The sequence below is a fragment of the Eublepharis macularius genome, chromosome 4 (genome assembly GCF_028583425.1).
Source record: "Eublepharis macularius isolate TG4126 chromosome 4, MPM_Emac_v1.0, whole genome shotgun sequence".
In the NCBI taxonomy this organism is placed as follows: Eukaryota; Metazoa; Chordata; class Lepidosauria; order Squamata; family Eublepharidae; genus Eublepharis; species Eublepharis macularius.
In genome coordinates this window covers 114,764,983-114,783,838 of record NC_072793.1, presented here as the reverse complement: position 1 = coordinate 114,783,838, position 18,856 = coordinate 114,764,983, and the positions used below count along the sequence as shown (strand labels likewise).

The window sequence follows — 18,856 nt, the reverse complement described above, 5'->3', positions numbered from 1 at the left end:
TTCTGGCTTTGTCGATTTGTTTCCTTACTACATTAGGTGGGTACTGTAGTTCCAAAAATGTATGTTGTAGATCCTGCAGGCGAGAATCTCTGTCAGAGGGATTAGAGCAGATGCAGCTATAACACAGAGCTTGGTTGTAGATGATAGATTGTTTAGTGTGTTTAAGATGGTGACTGGAGGCTGTAGATATGTTTGTCAATCTGTTGGTTTCTGGTGTAAGGTGGTTCTAAATCATCCATCATGTATTTGCACACTGGTATCTAGAAAATGTACTTCCTGCGTGGATTAATTAATTATGAGGTTGATGGTGGGATGGAAGTTCCTGAAGGCCTGGTGAAATTCCTCCAGCGCTTCTTTCCTATGTGTCACTCTAGATGATGAAAATATCATCAGTAAATCTCAAATACAGAAGGAGTGTTAGCAGGTGGAAGCTGAGAAAGCATTGCTCCAAATTAGCTTTGAAAATGTTGGAATATTGTGGTGCCATGAGAATGCCCATGGCTGTGTTGTTGATCTGAAAGACTAAATCTTCATCAAATCTGAAGTAGTTGCAGGTGAGGACAAACTGGCAAAGCATAATAGTGATGTCAACTGTGTTGTTGTAAGAGATGGTATTCCTAATGGCATGTAGTCCATTTTCGTGGAGAATGTTGGTGTATAAATACTCAATATCTGTAGTGGTCAAAATACTGTTATCTGTTAGTCTGTCAACAGATTGTATTTTTCTCTGGAAGTCTGTGGTGTCACACACATAACTGGGGGCATTGAGAATAGGGTCTGAGAATGGAGTCCATGAATCTAGGCACCCTAACAGCGATGGTCCCTATGCCTGAAACAATAGGATGTCCTGGTTTGCCAGGCTTGTTGATTTTGAGCAGAAGATAGAAAGTGCATGGTTGAGGTTCCTGTGCTGTGTCCATGTAGATTTGTTCTTGTATGTGTGTGGATAACTCCTTTAAAATCCTGTTTCGTTCTCTTTGGTATTTCTGAGTGTGGTCTGAGGTTAGTCGTTTGTAGAAAGTAGTATTAGAGACTTGTCTTTGGGTCTCTCGGACATTCCTCCTTTGTCAGCTTCTTTAATTATGACATCTGGATTGTTCCTGAGGCTACTAATTCCATTTCTTTCAGTGTGAGTGAGATTGTGTTGAGGGAGATGATGTCTCTTGATCACAACAGTTTGGGCTTGGCAACAAAAGCATTTTATGCAGAGATCTAATGTGGCACTGCAAGCATTACGGGGTCCACGTAGAGCCTTTCTTCCTGCAGTATTGGGCAGGTGGTAATCAGTGGTCAATGTATTGCCTATTGGAAGGTTGGAAATGTGGCAGTTGGTCAGCAATAGACTGAGAATTGTTGTGTTGGGAAGATGCCACCTGTCCGTCCAAGTTCTGTTCTGTGGTTTGATGAAAGTGCTCCTTCAGATGCAGATGGTGAAAAAAGGCCTTCACAGAACTGTATCATCAATGCAGAGTTCGTAGGACAGAAGGACAATCTTCATGAAATAACAGATTTCTTTGCTGGGATAAGAGTGTGCTGCAAAAGATTGACAATATTGCTGGAGGAGCTGTTCCTATAGTCTGGAGTAACACTACAAAAATGTTTCGTTTTATGTATAACCAATCGTCTTTAGGGTAGATGGAGACAAAGATCACTATCCTATTCTAGATGCAATATAAAGCTTTGGAAGTGTGTTTTGGGGAGATGCAAATACTCCTTATCAGGGATGTGTGATTTGGGAGTCCAATTCGGGACAAACCCCCGAATTGGGCATGATTCAGAAAGATTCAGGATTCCTGAATTGGGTCCAGTATTGCTGGCGCAATTCGGAAATACTGAATCAAAGTTTTCTGAAGCAATTCGGATCACTTCGGAAAGCTTCGGGTCAAGCAGGAGCAGCCCACAGTACCTTTGTAAACAGCCAGAAAAGTGCTGCTTGCTTTCAAACTTCCTGTCCCGCCACTTTTTCCCCCAATGGGAGGGGGAAGAGCGTTCCCTCCTCCCCCTCCCATAAGTTCCCTCCTCCCTTTCCCATAGGGGAAAATAGCAGCAGGGTGGGAAGTTTGAAAGCCACCCTTTTTGTGCCACTTGTAAGCAACATGGAAAGGGGTGCTTTCAAACACCACACTGCTTGCTTCAGCTGGTGGGAGGTGGGGCCTCTTTCGCATCAGCTTAAGCAAGTGGTGCGAAACTTAAAGCATCCCTTTTTGTGCCGCTTGCAAGCAACACAGAAAGGGGCGCTTTCAAACCCTGCCCTGCTTATCTCAGCTGAAATAAGGTTTGAAACTTAAAGCCACCTTTTTTGCACCACTTTCAAACGCCACACTGCTTTCTTCACCATCGGGGGAAAAAGCCACGGGGCAGCAGGATGGGAAGTTTAAAGCTTCGGTGTGCTCCCAAAACTTTACAGAGCATACCAAAGCGATTTAAATACCCAAATTCTGAAACGGCTTGCCACTTTGGAATTCGGATTATTACAGATTACAGAAACCTGAATATTTTTGGGGTGTACATCCCTACTCTTTATTAATAATAATAGCAATAATAATGTCAGCAATGACATTAATAATATTTGTTGATGCAGCTAAGATTCAAAAGGGTTCAATTTTCAGTGATGTTCCCTTAATAATACCACAAGAACCAAGCCAATGGAGTGTGCTAGTTAATTCTTTATACAGATGCGAGCCCCCAGTCTCTTGCAGGACAGCAGCTGCAAGGCACCCAGAGCACCCCACATGAGTAGAGGTTGGCCCATTTACTTCAGCGTCTGAGAAGGTTTCATAGTGAATGGGTTTTATATTTGTACATCATAGCCAGAATTTTGAAAGCCATCCAGTACAACAAGAACATCCTTTCATGTCCTCTACTTTGCACACGTACAGAAGATCATTCATATAAGAAGGCAAATCTAGGAAAATTGATCAGTCATACATTATAGCAATCTCATACACATTTTGTATACATTTATCTGATTTGGTGTGCAATGTGTTCAAATGAGCAAGCTGGATGGCAAGTAAGCAGACTGGAAGCGTATCTAATAGAAAGACAGCTAGGAGAGGGGCATGATTATACACTGGTAAGGCAGAAATCACACAGCCAGTGTTCCAGGCCTAATATGCAAGCCTTTTAGCAAAGATGGGGGCAGGGAGTGGCCAAGACAGGCAGTAGATCCACACTGGGATCTGGATGGATGATACACCTTTTTTCTTCCATTTGCCTCCTTAAGTGGCTCACAAGGGGTACCAGCACACAGACTTGAAGGTTCCTAGTTTATGTGCACCTGGTGGATCAACCTACAGCGAGGTGCTTGGTCAATTCATCAGATATCTGTAGCATCTGAAAATATGTACTAGAACAAACAATGACATTTACAACATACTAATTAAACTACATTTGATCTTAGCCAAGAGGCTAAAAAGCTATTACAATATCAATAACAAAAATAAAGAATAACTAAAATTTACCGGAAAAGAAGGAGGACCGCTTGGGGGAAAGTTTGAAAGTTGTTGTTCCGGTTAATTTGAGTACCATCCCGCAAAGCAACTTTGCCAAACACCTAAAAAAGAAGAAATATTTTCTCAATTTTATTTTAATCCACCATAATTCCAATTATATGCAGTCCTGTGTGTGTGGTGCCCTCAAGTCACAGCTGATTTATGGTGATTCCTGGTGGAGTTTTCATGGCAAGAGACTATCAGAGATGGTTTGCCATTGCCTGCCTCTGCAACCCTGGTCTTCGTTAGAGGTCTCCCATCCAATTACTAACCAAGGCTGACCTTGCTTAGGTCAGGTCTATGCTGTCCTATATATCAAATTAAGAATCCATCTTCTCTGGATTCGGTTTCGTTTTCCTGGCCATGTCGGACGCTCCTCTCCGCAGGTCCGGGAGGAAACGTCCAAGCAGCCTGACCGGGCGGTTGACTCGCGAGGGTTAACCCCCAGGACTCCCAGTGAGGGAGCCAGGGTCCGGAGCACAGCGGGAAGAACCCCCTGAAAGCAATGCAGGGGGTAAATTGCCCGTTTGCTCCGACGGAGGCCGGCAGACTTGCGCAGCACATCGTGTGCAGCCGGGCCATGGAGAACGGCAATAAGCAGATTTAAGGTAAAAGCCTGTAAGTAAGCGAATCCCTTCTGATTTCTAAGCGTATGTGAAGGATTGGTGGGAGTTGAAGCTAAGAAGGTGCGGATTTCTTCCCCTTCACGGAGTTTCGGAACTTAGCTGGCGCCCCCCCCCCCCTAAAATGGCGACGAGAAAGCAGAGCCCTGCAATGAGAAAATCGGTGATGGCAATGTTACAGGGGAAGGGGGAAACTTTGGAAGAGACGGTCAGACGAGCAGTCTTTGAAGCTGTGCAGCCTTTTGTAGCGAGGATAAACGAAATGGGGCAAAAGGTTGATTCAGTGGAAAGCGAAGTGAAAACCATTACAGAAACAGCGTCTCGAGCAGAGCAGTCTGCACGCGAAAACGTAGTACTCATGAAAGCAACAAGTAAAGAAGTGAAGCTCTTGGAGAATGAAATAATAGGATTGCAAGTGGACCATGCCCAAACGGTACTGCGTCTTCAAAATGTAAAAGAGGAGCAAAGTGAAAATTTAAAAGATTTGGTGTCGGGACTTTTGGCGGCATTCGCAAAGGCAACTAAAGAAGAGTTAAAAAGCGATATTTTGGAAGTCCGTCGGACATCTTCAAAGTATGTAATGAAGCGTCAGCTGCCTCGCGAGATTATTATTGACTTTTCATCTAAGAAGACTCGGGACACCATCTTATATAATCCGTATAATGCGGACTTGGACTATTTGGGCAACAAGGTTAAAATATTGAAGGATGTTCCATTTCTGGCTCATAAAAGAAGATTTAAGTACAAAGGACTTGCGGCTTTCCTGAGGAAATGTGATGTAAAATACAAATGGTTGTTTCCGGAAGGCGTTTGGTTCAGATATAAGGATCAAACCTACAAGATTACATCGGAAGTACAGCTGACAGACTTTTTGTTCAACCATCAGGAGTTTCAGCAAGAAGAAAGTTCAAAGTCTGAAGGGGAAAGTGGGGGGGAGGAGAGAATGAGCGCAGCTGCTGTAGCTGTGCAGAGAGAACTCAGACCGAGACGCGGGGGGGGCGGGGGAAAAGACCTGATCCTGAATATAGTCTGTACTGTATAAGATCTACCAATCTGATAGCATATTAGAAAGTTAACTTTAAAGAAAAAATGCAGCATGAAGGGAATACAAGACATGTAGAGTAGTGTTTTTTGTTTATATGTTGCTCTTCCCTTTTCCCCAGTTCCCCCTTTTCCCCCCTATATCTCTGTAGTCCTTTGTAGTCTTCTATGTTAGATATTAAAAATAAAAAAAATATATTAAAAAAAAAAAGAATCCATCTTCTCTAATATCCTGTTTCTACGAATGACTAGCCAGATGCCTCCTGGAAGCAGTAGATGACACCTGAGCTGCAGCAACTGGCACTGATAAGAGATTCAAGGAAACAACAGAAGATCAGGCAGTAAAGAACTTCATGGTCAACCAGAATGTTAATGTTTTGGTTTTGCAATACCAGTTCCTCAAAACAAAGAGAAATCAGTGTTCAGTTTGAAAAGAGCATGTCCCTGAGTTTGGACACCTGTAAAATGGTAAATGGAGGCCACCAGACCTACCGGGGGGGCCTGGTTGCTGCCGGCGGGAGGGGAAAATCAGGGCATGATGGCCGCCATGTTGAGGGCTTGCCTGGCGTGCTCTGGGTGGGCCCTTGGCCAATCAAATTCAAATCCCAGGCTGACCAATCACAGGTGGCCTGGGAAGGAACTGTATGGGGGCTGGGCCTAGCTGCGGACCTCAGCTCCGCAGTTTGCACTCAGGTCCGGCAGCCGGGTATTTATTCTGCTGCTGGCCCTGCTGCCCCCCCCCCACTTCGGCTCTGGCTCACTACTCCTTGTTGCTGTTGTTAATAATGTTGTGGCCTATTTTTTACTCCAGTCAACGAGTGGGTCTCAGTTTGTTACCATGCCCCTGGCTCGATCCCTGCCCTCAGCCATAGGCAGCAACAACAGCCCACAACCATAAAGGTTTATTGTTAAGGCAAATATAATAAAGACCAACAGAGATACTACTAGCTTATGGCTTTCAAAACTTTTACATAGCAAACTGAGAGTCAATTATTAGTTCATTAATAAAACCTACTGATTAAAATTTTATATGCTGCTTTATCACAGCATTCAAACCAGCACACAACGTTAAACTATGACAACACAGTAAGGTAAACAATATAAAGACAAACACCACAGGACTGTAACGTGAACAGAACTGCCTCTGTAAACCAGCCCATGGAGCCACTGTTGGCTCCATAGCAAAAATCACGTTACTCAGAGGAGCCAATAATGGCTCCATTGGGCAGTCTGAGTGAGAAAACAGCCAAAGCTGCTTCTCCATGCTTCAGGAGAAGCACCTAGGAGGCACCAATCTCACAACTGTTTTAGCAACATCACAATATAAAACCAAGCCACAAAAACCATTGGATTTAAATAGCATAAAAAACTATTCCTAAAACAGAAGCAGGCCATTCAAAAACCTGGTAAGATAAAACCCCTAATTAAAAAGACATGTTTCAAACCCCTGGTAAGATAAAACTCCGAATTAAAAGCCTGGTTAAAAAAGATGTGTTTCAGCTTGGCTGAAGATATGTTTAAGAAAGGGAGTTGGCATAAAAAATAAAATGTATTAGTATTTTAAAAGAAAATAATTGTAAATTACCTGCATCCCAATAACCGCATAGATGAAAAACAACATGGCTATCAGAAGGGCTACATACGGCAGAGCCTATGGAGGAAAAACAGATTATTTTTTAAAGTGATGATAGCTTGTGCCTCTTTTTGAGTCCATTATACATTCATTTTACCGACACATTTATTGTCACAGCAAATTATTTGAATTGTCTTCAGTAAGTGGATTGGGAGCTGATACCTGTATTTTTGTTAAAAAGCCCTGAACATATTAAACTTGCCTTGTACTGAACGAGGCCATTGGTCTGTGTAGCTCAGCGCTGCCTACTCTGATGGGCAGGTATCTCAGAGGTCCTTTCCCTGCATTGTTGCCTCTTAGGTGGATATGCGAGGAAATGAACATGGGACTTTCTACATGTAAAGCATGTGCTTTACCAGTAATCTATGGCTTAAATTCCAGCAGAGTGCTTCCACTGACAGGAAGCCCCCAGGAACCCCCTGAGCATGGGGGAGGGGATTTTAGACAGCAGGAGGAGGAAAGAGGCGAGGCAGCAACACCCTACTGACAGAAATTCTTCTGTCAGCAGAACTCTCTGGAAGAGTCTCCTCTCATTTAAGGGAATGGCAAAGATGGCATTCGAACAATTCAAGAACACAACAACACATCACCTTGATCACTCCATTACATCATTATGGGTGGGATGCTATCCCTGGGTGGGGTCAAACTCAAAGGAACCGGCCTCCTGAGCGGTAGAGATGCCTCTGAGAGGAGAAGGAGAACAGAACTAGGAGGGACCACTTAATCTGCAGTCAAATGTTCTATCACTGAGTTAGGTTCCTTTTTAATTTTTTTTACCAGCTGTTTCAAAAGTTGGTATCAGTACTTTGCATTTCAGAACACAAGAATTTGTAACCTAGTTTTAATTCAGTATACTGAAGTGAAGAGCAGATGGGAAAGTTTTGACCACTTCCTAATGATGTTAAAAATCTTTAGCTTTATGTAAAACTTCTAGAGATTACATCAGCAACATGCGGGACCTTTTAGATCACATTGGCATCAGCACTGCTGATTGCAATCACAGCTCACATCTCCAATTCACCTTTATCAAGCATCAAGGAAGTTTAGAGAGGAGAATTAACAATAAAATATGACATATCACTCAAGCATATGGTGAAGGTTTAAATCTCTCATGCCAGAGGCTGACATTTTCAAATGCCTTTTAATCATTTTTAAAATATAATTGCTGTGACTTATTAATAGTAATTATTAATAGTAATGCCACCCATGGAGACAAATTGTAGCAAAGGAAACTATGATCACTAGCCATGCTCAGTAGCCTTAAGCTACATTCACCCTATATGTAATAATGGGTGAAATGAAGACCATCCTAACTAAATTGTTATGAGAATTAATAAGAACTTCAAAAAAAATACTGGCTTGCATCCAGCCAAGCATTTTGTCTGGTAGAAAGATTTCTGCCAGCAGATTGTGGCTTTCTTGCCTCCCCCCTCCCGCTACAGTCTAAAATACCCCCTGAAATGCTGCTTCTGAGGGACAGGAAAAATCCTTCCACCCATCAAAATCCAAGCCACAGTATATTAGGATCCAAACCCTCTTAACTTTCAAGAGCTAAAGCACTTACAAATTCAATCATATTTTTAAAGGCATGGAAACTTCAAGTTAAGATATGCCTCAATCTGTCTGTCATAAAATCTGCACAGAAACTTACAGTTTTACATACTGGACACCATAAATGTTAGGCTAATGTGCCCATGATGTTCCTTTCACACTAGTTCTTTTACTCTGTAGATAAGGGGCAACAATGACACATGGCAATTAATGACTTGAAAGGTCAAGTGGAGAGTCGGGATGTAACAGGATAAGGAGCGGCCAGAATATTTTGGGAAGCCAGTGTGGTACAGTGGTTAGAATGTGAAACTAGGATCTGGGAGACCCAGGATCTAATTCCTACTCTGCCATGGAAGCTTCCTGGGTGACCTTGGGCCAGTCACACACTCTCAACAGGATTGTTGTGAGGACGGAATGGAGAGGAGGAGAATGTAAACCACTTTAGGTCCCCATTGGAAAGAAATGAAGTAAATAAATATTTTGAATAATGTGTAAGGTGACACAAAAGAAATAAACTTCCTGTAAGAAATTATTCAGAAATTATATAACTTTTTCTATAACTCTTCATGCAAATGATGTACTCTTGTGACCAGTATAATGTTTGAAGTGGGGAATCTTGCTGAATCAAACAGTTAATTGTATGTTTGAGAAATTTAGGTTGCAATCATATGAATAGTTTCCTAGGAGTAAGCCCCACTGAATACAATAGGATTTTCTTCTGAATAGAAGAAAATCCTGCTTAGCACGCTTCCTTAAAGGCATCATTGCAATCAATATGAAACACATGCATGGCTCTAAACATCTGGTGAGCACTTTTCCTTCATCAGTGATCACCTGCTCACCTTGACCCTTGACAAATAAAGGAAAGATGTTTTGTTCTTGCAATATCAATCCGGCCTGAATCGTAGCTATATTTAACAAAAAGACAGTACATTCTAACTTTGTACATGAATCAGGGCTGAATCAGGGTTATTGTTATTCATTCTGGATTGCACCAAACAAAAAAAGCAATGTTTTAACTGCAACACTCACCTGAAATGACTTAATAAAAGTCCACAAAAGCGTTCTTATTCCTTCACCCCTGCTGAGGAGCTTCACCAGACGCATCACTCGGAAAAGGCGGAAAAAGGTAATGGAGATTCTAGCACTGTCTTCATTGTTCTAAAGGGTATTATGGAGAAATCAAACAAAATAAAATGCAGAATGTGCAATATTTTCAGGAAAAGAAAGCCACAAACAAATGCAAAGGTGAAAGAGGTAAGATTTGAAAATGTCTCTCTGGGCCTTCTCAACTTTAGAAGCATGATATGACAGGAAAAATTACATGCTAGCACACGGGACCTGTAGAAATGCTTTACATATCACATGCATTTCCAAGTTTTCCAGCTTGTTAATAGGGTCATGTTGGGTTTGTCTGGAGTAGAGTTTGATAGGTACATTGACAACAAACCAAATCACTGCATACATTTTTCTAGTAAGACAATTATGAAAAGTACAGAAAAAACGGTGGAGATAAAAGACATGGTAAAAGAATAAACTCAAGTAGAGGTACAACCAGTGGGGTCAGTTTACTAATCTTACCCCAGACTCATCAGTTGTGACAGTTTCAGTTGGCTTTGGCTTTAAAAAATTAAGAACATTAGGTGTTAAAATCAAATCAAAGAACTTTAAAAATAATTCAACTTGACCATAAAGAGGGAACAAGAACAGTTTAGAACAAGTCTGACACTGCTCAGGTGAAAAATTTCCTTAACATGCCATTATCATTACTGTTTATATTTTTTACTAAACTGGGCTGAAGGTTACATGCTTAAATAAATTAGGTTCTATTTTTGTGTTTTACTAAAATATAGGCTCCTCTGTAAGGCTGCAGTCCTAAAACCACTTTCCTGGGAGTAAGCCCCACTGGATTAAAATAGGACTTATTTCTGAGTAGGTCTTCTTAGGGTTACCCCCTAAACCATGGATCTTCAACTGACAGGCTGCAGTCCCTAACTAGCTCAGAACCTGATGTATGCTGCAGCAACCCCACAATACTTTATGATGAAAGAGAAGGAGAAAAGACAGAGACAGAACAGGACAAATGTATGATTATATTAAAGTGGGAAAATTATACCTCAGATTAAAAAAAATAGGCTCCATGTTGCAATCCAGCATTAAAGGTGGCCCATCTGGAAAAACGGAAGGCCATTACTCTGAACTGAATATTGTGAATTTGATGTCTGATCACTGTGAATGTGACTATCACTATGGTTTTGCCTAAAGCGATACCTAATATTCTTAGTCACTGATGATGGTTCCTTGAATTAGCAATGCACATGCAGAGACAGAATCTGAGATTAATGCAAATTATGTACAAGAAACAGCAGCTTTGCAGTTGGCAGACAGCAGGGAATACAAAATGCTGTGAACTGAGTGAAGGTGAAAGACTTTGGGTGCAAAGTTTCTCTCAGGGGATCTGATGAAGGGTAGACAATCTGTTGTCTTCCATAACTGCCTGTATCCATTTATGCTTCACTTTTATATCTGTAAGTAGAGCAATTCATATAAAGTAGTGTTCTCTCATCTGAGGAAGCTGAACCTGGCAATGCTGTCCTGCGTTTTTCACACCACTGAGCAAGCATGTAACACTAGTGCTAGTTTTCCTTAAGAAAAAAATTCAGAGCTGATAAATCAGACAAGACAGACCCACTACTGGTGCTCCTGAAAGAAGTACCATCTGCTAAGACTGCAAAAAATGAAGGCTTCCCCACGGAGATTTCATGAAGAAAGGCTTTGTGGCAGTAGGTTTATGAGGATCTTTATTTCAAGTTTGAAGAAACGCCTGGAACATTGTGCAGAAGGAGGTGAAAGTCTCGTTTGATCAGCTAATATAAGGTGTCAAAGTAGATCCAAACCCCCTCGTTGAGAGATGGCTGAGAAAGTCCACAACATTGATGAGAAGTTATCCTGGTTTTTTAAAAATCTGTTACGGTTTCGTATTTATCTGATGTGAGGTGGGAATGGTGATTTCAGACAAAACTTTTTTGTGCTGTAAACTGCTATTTACTTTTCATACCACAGTGTGGTTTGAGTGTAAACTCCGAGACATTTTCTTCACTCCATATTGCTAAAAGGTCAAGGATTTCCCCTTGCCCCATTCAACTTGCCATTTGATGACATGTTTATTTCCTTCTCAGGAGAAAGACTGCAAAACACTCTCTGTGTATAGAATATAGTTACTGATTTGTCATTTGTAATTGCGTGGAAAAATTTCTACCACTGAAGAAAAACAGCCATAGAGAAAAGGAGGTGGCACCTTAAAAAGTGTGACAGACATTTCAATTGACAGTCTGCCATGACTTACCAGCACACATGCATGCATGCGCATGCACGCACGCACACACACACAAAAACCACTTGGACCAAAATGGGTTTTGAAAAAACAGCTTAAGGCTTCATTAACTGGGGGAGGACAGCAATTTACCATAGTGTGTGAAATCTTTTTTAAAAAACCAGTTTGGCTTTAGAAGTCAAAGCTTGTTAAAAGAGGCCTGAGCTTGCTAGTAATGGGGAAAGTAAAAAGCTGGCTTGGGAAAGATTCTGGGAAATCAGTATTTAAGAGCTGAAGCTAGAACAAGTGCATTCCATGCTGGTACTGAGTTACTTTTAGGTGAATGACTAGAACCTGGAGCTATGACTAAGGGAAAATCTTTACAGATACCCTTTTTTTGGCTGTCAAGTTGCAGCTGACTTGTGGTTACTCTGTAGGGTTTTTGAGACAAAAGACATTCAGAATGGGCTTGCATTCAGATCCTGGACTTCCTTGGTGACCCCTCATTCAAGTACTAACCAGGACTAACCCTGCTTAACTTCCAAGATCTGAAAAGACTGGGTGAGCATGGTCACAGCTTAGATTCCATTAAAATCCTTTCGTAAGCAGGATAGCGTTCTTAGAGCTGCTGTACCTCATAGGCAGGACCTTCCTTTGGGACTAATCCAGAACCCTGCAAGTTATGGGGGGTGGGGGGGAGGACAGGAAGAATCTATCTGTCTCAGGGATTAATAACTTCCTCCTTTATACTGCCTGCATGCCCAGACCACCTCTGGAAAGAAGTTGGTATTGTGAGACACTGTGATTACAGTCCTGGATTTTACAAAATGAATGTTAATAATAGTGGATGATCCTCAGAATGGACAACTCAGCTTCAGAGATGGGGATCCAAGACCAGGGTTTAGCAGAATGTGAGAACCAGAAGCAATGCGAGTTTGCTGGTAGCTGCGCACCCTGGGAGTTCTGAAGCTAAGTAGCTAACTTGCTGCCCTACAATGCTCTATGCCTCCAGTATTCTCTCACTCAAAAGACAATAAATTCATTAGCACGACCTCTGAAACTTTTCACTCCTCTAGGAAGTGGGGGACACATAACAGAATGATGTAGATTTCAATTCAATTAGAGTTGGATATTATGTGGATTAAGCCTTATTTGGCAACAAGTAAGAGGAAAGTGAGGATATTCTCCTCTGTGTGTTCATAATGCATTATGTCAACAAATGTTGCATCACACTTTTGTCAACCTAAAGTGATGTTTGCATTAAACAATGCAGTGAATATACTGCAATGATTATGTTTTATCATGAAGCAAAACCAAGGGCAAAATACATCTACTGCAAGATTCCTTACAGGCTCGATTGAGGACTGCCCGCTAGAAGGCAACATAATGGTCTGTGTGTATGTTCCTTCAACATTCCTTGAAGCTCAGTACAATTAGGTTGTGCAGCACAAATAACTTTTATTGAACAGAAGTAAAGAACAGGATAGATCTACATGACGTGCACATGGACTTCCCCTTCCCTTTAACAGCAGGTAGTAGGGTAGGGAATCTATGGCAACTTCTACATGTAGCTACTGCATGTATGCTGGACTGGATTATGCCTCACCTGCTTAGCAGAATTTATACTATTTGTGTGTGTTACATTATTGGCTTGTAGATTGTGTGGAACAATGATTTCTTCTGGAAGGGAGGGAAGTGAGAAATCCACCAGATATGAGTAATATTTTGTTAATACTTTTGCTTAAAAGCACATACAAACAGTAACATTAGAATATAGGCTACCCTTCATAAACTATGTATGGGACATAATGTTGGGGTACTGGTGCCAGGTTGTATGGAAGGCTTTTAGTTATTTTAGCCATGGTGTAATATTTTTAAGTAGATTAATGGAAGGATGCCCTGACCTGGATAGCCCAGGCTAGCCTCATCTCATCAGATCTTGGAAGATAAGCAAGTTTGGTCTTAGTAATAGGAGACTACATGAGAAGACCAGGGTCTCTATGAAGAGAAAGGCAATGGCAAACTACCTCTATTAGTCTCTTGCCCTGAAAACCCCAGTAAGGGGTTGCCATTTATCAGCTGCGACTTGACGGCACTTTCTATCACCAACAGAAAGATGACTTACAACCAAAGACTGCATTTGAACAAATTATAGATAGGAAAGGCCTTTCAAATAAAGGAGTAATCTCCAAAATTTATAATATTTTGCTACAAAACCTTAAACTTAAAACCTTAACATATCAGTCAAAATGGCACCAAGACTGTGACAAAATATTATCAAAAGAACAATGGGAAATATTATGGTCCTCTAAAATATTTAATTCATCAACAATTAGTATTAAACTACAGTCCTATAAGATATTAACAAGATGGTATCTTACACCCAAAAAATTAGCAGCTATTTATTCTCACAGTTCATCTTTATGTTGGAAAGGATGTGGGGATACAGGATCATATATACATTGCTGGTGGAAATGTCATTACATAGAAGAATTCTGGAATACAATCTTGCACCAAATCTTTTTGTTAACTGGCTACAAAATACCAAAGAAACCTGAGCTGATATTTCTGAATCAATGGGATGATATAGAGATCCCACCAATTCGACGAGACCTCATCAATGTCTTCTTAATGGCAGCAAAAAATTTAATTGCTTTAAAATGGAAATCACATATTGTACCAACAATTACCAGTTGGTATTCTAAAATATGGGACCATTTTTTATTTGAAAAAATCAATGATGGAATCTATCAAGCTGAAAATTTCCCCCAAACAACAAATTTTATGGAAAAATGGTTCCCTTTTTTTGAATACATTTCTAAAGAAAATCTATATCCTCCCAATAAAATATACCAAACAATCCTGAATCTATAATCCAAAATATATCAGATCATTCAACTTGAATTTGTCTTTCCATGTTTTACCCTTCTCTGTTATGTAGTTTTTAACAATTTACCCATGTTGTATTTCATATTGTAAACAGTTTTGTTAATAATTGAAATAAAAATATATATATTTGACTTTTTTAAAAAAAAAAAAAAAAAAAAAAGAAAGATGACTTACAGAATAGAGTGGAATTGATGGATTTAAGGGGGAGGGAGAAATTTACTTAAAGTAATTTGCATGCTTTGCTGACTAAATTGGAACATTTGTCAAAGGAAACATTTTGTGAAATGCTGCCCTTGTATCACCATGGTACAGTGAAAGAAGAGAGGAGAGCCCGTTGTTGCTATACATGTGTATCGCTAGCTTTAGAAGAGCTGGAAAGGAACGGTGAAATTTTGATCTCAGACAAGAACATATTAGAACATTTGTTATATAACTGTTCTTACAGAACATAAAACACAGTTGAGAGCAAAAAGAAGTATCACTAAAACAGAAAACTAGTGTTGTCAGTCATCTGAAAATAAATTTTGACTCTTCTAAATGCTTCACATATTGCAATTACCATCAAATCTAGAGACATCAACCATCGCTGGTTACCAATATTTGAACACACACTGGTTTGTTATTTTCTAAAATACACGAACAACAGCATACTAATCAATGGTGGATGATGTTATAATCCAGTATCAGTTCCCATGCCCTATTAGAACAGCTAGTTTGGCATAGTGGTCACACTACTGGATGAGGAATGCAGAGACTGAGCCCAAATTCTCACTCATCCATGATGCTTACTGAATAACATGGGACCACTTTCTCTCTCATTTAGCCTAACCTAAATTACAAGGTTGCTGTGAGAATAAAATGCAGGTTAAGAGAACTATCTACACTGGGTTTGAAGTCCTTGGAGGAATAAAATAAAATTTACTTACTTTATAGCCCACCTTTCTCACTGAGACTCAAGACAGATTACATAGTGTAAAACAATGCAACTGAATAGCACAGGACATCCAATTAACAATACAATTAAGATTCCAAAAATTAGAAACAATGCACACAAAAATCACCTGATATGTCAAATAATGCATAAAAAGGAAATTATAAAAGTACAAAACAATGCAGAAAGAGCAAGATAATACAAAATGGGGAAATCACTGCCCTAAAAGACATGCACATATATATGAATGTTTCTCCTGAGCAGCAGGTGCTTATAAAAGAAATTCTGTTTAAAAGAAGGATTTTTCCTCAGCCTCTTCCTGTCAACATTCATTTCTTTGTCATTAAACTAAAACGGACTTCCATCTTAAAAAATTATAAACACTAGCAGCTGGTAGTCAAAGGAGATGTGGGAGAGGGAGTTGAGAGGCGTCAGCCTCTCCCTGTTTTTGTCTGGAATGGACCTGTGTGAGGTCAACACCCAGGGCCTGACAAGCCGAGTAGAGTCAGCATTCCCAGCAGGATAGCATCTAATAAGGTAAGCTTCCTCCCCATATAACTCTTCTTGGGGGTGCGGAAGGTTTAGGTGCACAGCAGGTTTGCCTTATAGGCTATTCTCTGAAGTCACCCCCTAGTAATGAGAACATGTATGATACATACTTGTTCATAACTATGTAGACAAGGAAGCCTTAAAAGTACATATATGAACTGTTAATATGATCTTGGGATTTAGTATTTTATTTAATAAACATAAGCTTCAGAAAAGGCTTAGGCAACAATTCTGCATGTTTGCTGCCTAACACACACACACACACACAGGTGCAAGTCTGCATCTTCATTCTCATTCTCATTTACAAGTCAAGGATGCAGTTCATACTATTACTTAATGGTCTTTTACTCATGTCATGGCACTTTTTCATTGGTTCTGGCCTCATACTGCTTCAATTTCTCTCCAGACTTCTACATGCAGAGTCAAAATACCCTGATTCAGTCTCCAAACTGATTCCCAGACGTTTTTGCTTTCCATATGGAAAAAAGGCTGCAGCTGCTGCAGAATCGATCTTTCCCCGGCTTTTCTGCAGCTTTTCTTCCTGCACACATACCCTGGTGTTTTGTTTTTACAACAAAGTCAAACCAGAGCTTTTTTGAAGCGCAGAATACTTTCTTTGGTGTGCGGCCCGACCCTGGCCTTGCCTTTTGCCCTCCCTTTATTCTTCTGCATCTTGAATGGTCGAACAGCAACCAATCATTTTTTTTTCAAAATTAAAAAATATTAAATAGCAAAATTGCAACGTTGCAATGTCGGTGCCATTAAAAAAAGACAAAAAACTCCCCACTCTTGTAAGCGTCCTCAGCAATCAACTGGGGAAACTGACCCATCCTCAGCCAATCCCGTGAGGAAACTGACGAGTCCCCAAAGCCCACAGCAGAATCGGGGCATTTTTCTAGTGCAGAAATAAAAAACAGACACCACTTTTGTTCAATTCTCTCAAAGTGTAGAATTAAAGAATCAAAGCAATATGGGGCCAGAATCAATGAATAAAGCAGATCCAACCTGATGAATAAAGCAATTGAATATGCAGAAAGCTCGATGTAAAGGTCACACCATCGGGAAGAGGCCAATGAGAGCTTTCAAATTTTATTCACAATTCTTGCTAATTAGAAGGGCACACAAATTTGGAAAAGAAACTTGCATTTGTCCTATTGTTTGCTTATATTTCTCTATTGGTCAATGACCTGAATGAGGTACTATACCTAATTATTGTATTCTGTACAACTGAAAAAAGTGACTATATTCACAATTAATCATCAGATAAGGCACCTTATGTTTGTTGAAAGATATCCTCCATTTGTATTTCATTTGATAGTTAAGGAACTTGAAGGTGACCACATGCAATAAAGACATAGGCCTAGACAGAGGTCTTATTTTTCAGCATGTACAGAGAATGTAGTTTCATAAAATCCCTGAACCAAGTATGTGTAATCCTGGAAAGCACCTTAATATCATTATCCATACGCTCACACTGAACATTCTGTGGCTTCTGGTTCGAATTTTATCCTCTTCTAGCTATTTGGGTCCCCCCGCCCTTTTCTGTTGATTAATTTACAAAGTCATTTTTTTCTATATACTTGGGGAATACCCAGGTATACTACATATTTCTAAAGAAATATACCATATTCTTCATATTTCTAAATATGTAGAAACCTTGTCTTTGGATGGCCTTGCTATGTAAGGGCTGTAGTCTATGGCATTGTTTGTTGAACGTATTTGTTTTTACCGCATTGTTTTCAAATTTCAGCAATCCAGTGTTTGCATTTTTGTTATGTCTTATATGAAGATTTTATTGCATCATTTTCTTTGCATTCCAGTCTCATTACAAGGTAAATTATATGACTTATACTGTTCCTACTACATTACTACACTTTATAAACTGCCTTGCATCTCAGCAAAAAAGAAAAGACTATAAATAAAGTAGAAATAAATCATAATCGAGGGCAGGCACTTTAGGGAAGGGGTGATTTTCAAATTATTCTTAGCCATACAAACCACAATAGCTTGAATCTACAAAATAAATGCTTATTATAAACAAATACGTTAAACACACACTCTGACAGGTTTAGCACAGTCCACTGGGTACCGAGTGGTCACCTGTGGGGAGTTCCACAGGCCATAAGTGATCCCTGGTTTTTCCTCTCACACTGCAACATATACAAACAGGCCTGAAATTAGGCTGTAAACGAGAGGCTTATGTGTGCCTCTTGTATTCCCATCCAGACTACTTAGCCAAGGAAAGTGAGCTTAGAACTTTACATTTATATTCCTCAACTGAGCATGCAAAGAGAGATGGGGACTCTCATGAGGATTCTACCCTGTGCAGGCATTTGTACCCAGTGGACTGCATTAATATATCAAAATGTCTGCCTACATGCAGCTGCACAGGAGCATTCTTCTTCCATAATGAGCATATCAGCTTGCTGGTTTTGACCTATAAAGCCCTCAATAGACTGGGACCAGCATACCTGAGGGACCACCTCTCCCCGTATGTACCCCGTAGAACTCTCCAATCAGCTGGAAAACATCTGGCCCCAGGGAAGCTCAGTTGGCCTCAACCAGGGCCAGGGCCTTTTCAGCCCTAGCCCCAACCTGGTGGAAGTCTCTGTCTGAGGACACCCGGGCCTGTCAGGATCTTTTAACATTTTGGCGGGCCTGTAAGACGGAGATGTTCCGCCAGGCATATGGTTGAGGCCAGCATAAGATCCTTACTGTGCATCCCACCGTCTCCCACTAAGTGTGAGGTTATACAGCATCCACTGGCTGGTTGCCCAATGTATGGGTACAGCATGGGGCTATGCCCATTCATTAGCTTACCCACATATGGATTGC

The 18,856-nt window shown here is 40.5% G+C and overlaps 1 protein-coding gene across 3 annotated transcripts in view; it reads right to left on the bottom strand.

Annotated features, from left to right (window-relative positions):
* Window positions 1-18,856, bottom strand: part of CACNA1D (calcium voltage-gated channel subunit alpha1 D) — a 365,621-nt gene that overhangs the window by 88,832 nt on the left and 257,933 nt on the right. For 2 of the 3 annotated variants that reach the window (XM_054975339.1, XM_054975340.1), the window contains exons 30-32: window positions 9,372-9,500; window positions 6,741-6,806; window positions 3,462-3,553 (exon numbers count right to left, since the gene is read on the bottom strand). In XM_054975339.1, coding sequence (XP_054831314.1) covers window positions 3,462-3,553; window positions 6,741-6,806; window positions 9,372-9,500 — 287 coding nt within the window. Of the gene's footprint in view, window positions 1-3,461; window positions 3,554-6,740; window positions 6,807-9,371; window positions 9,501-10,125; window positions 10,135-17,496; window positions 17,511-18,856 lie in introns of all 3 variants that reach the window. The other variant, XM_054975338.1, reaches the window with a different exon arrangement.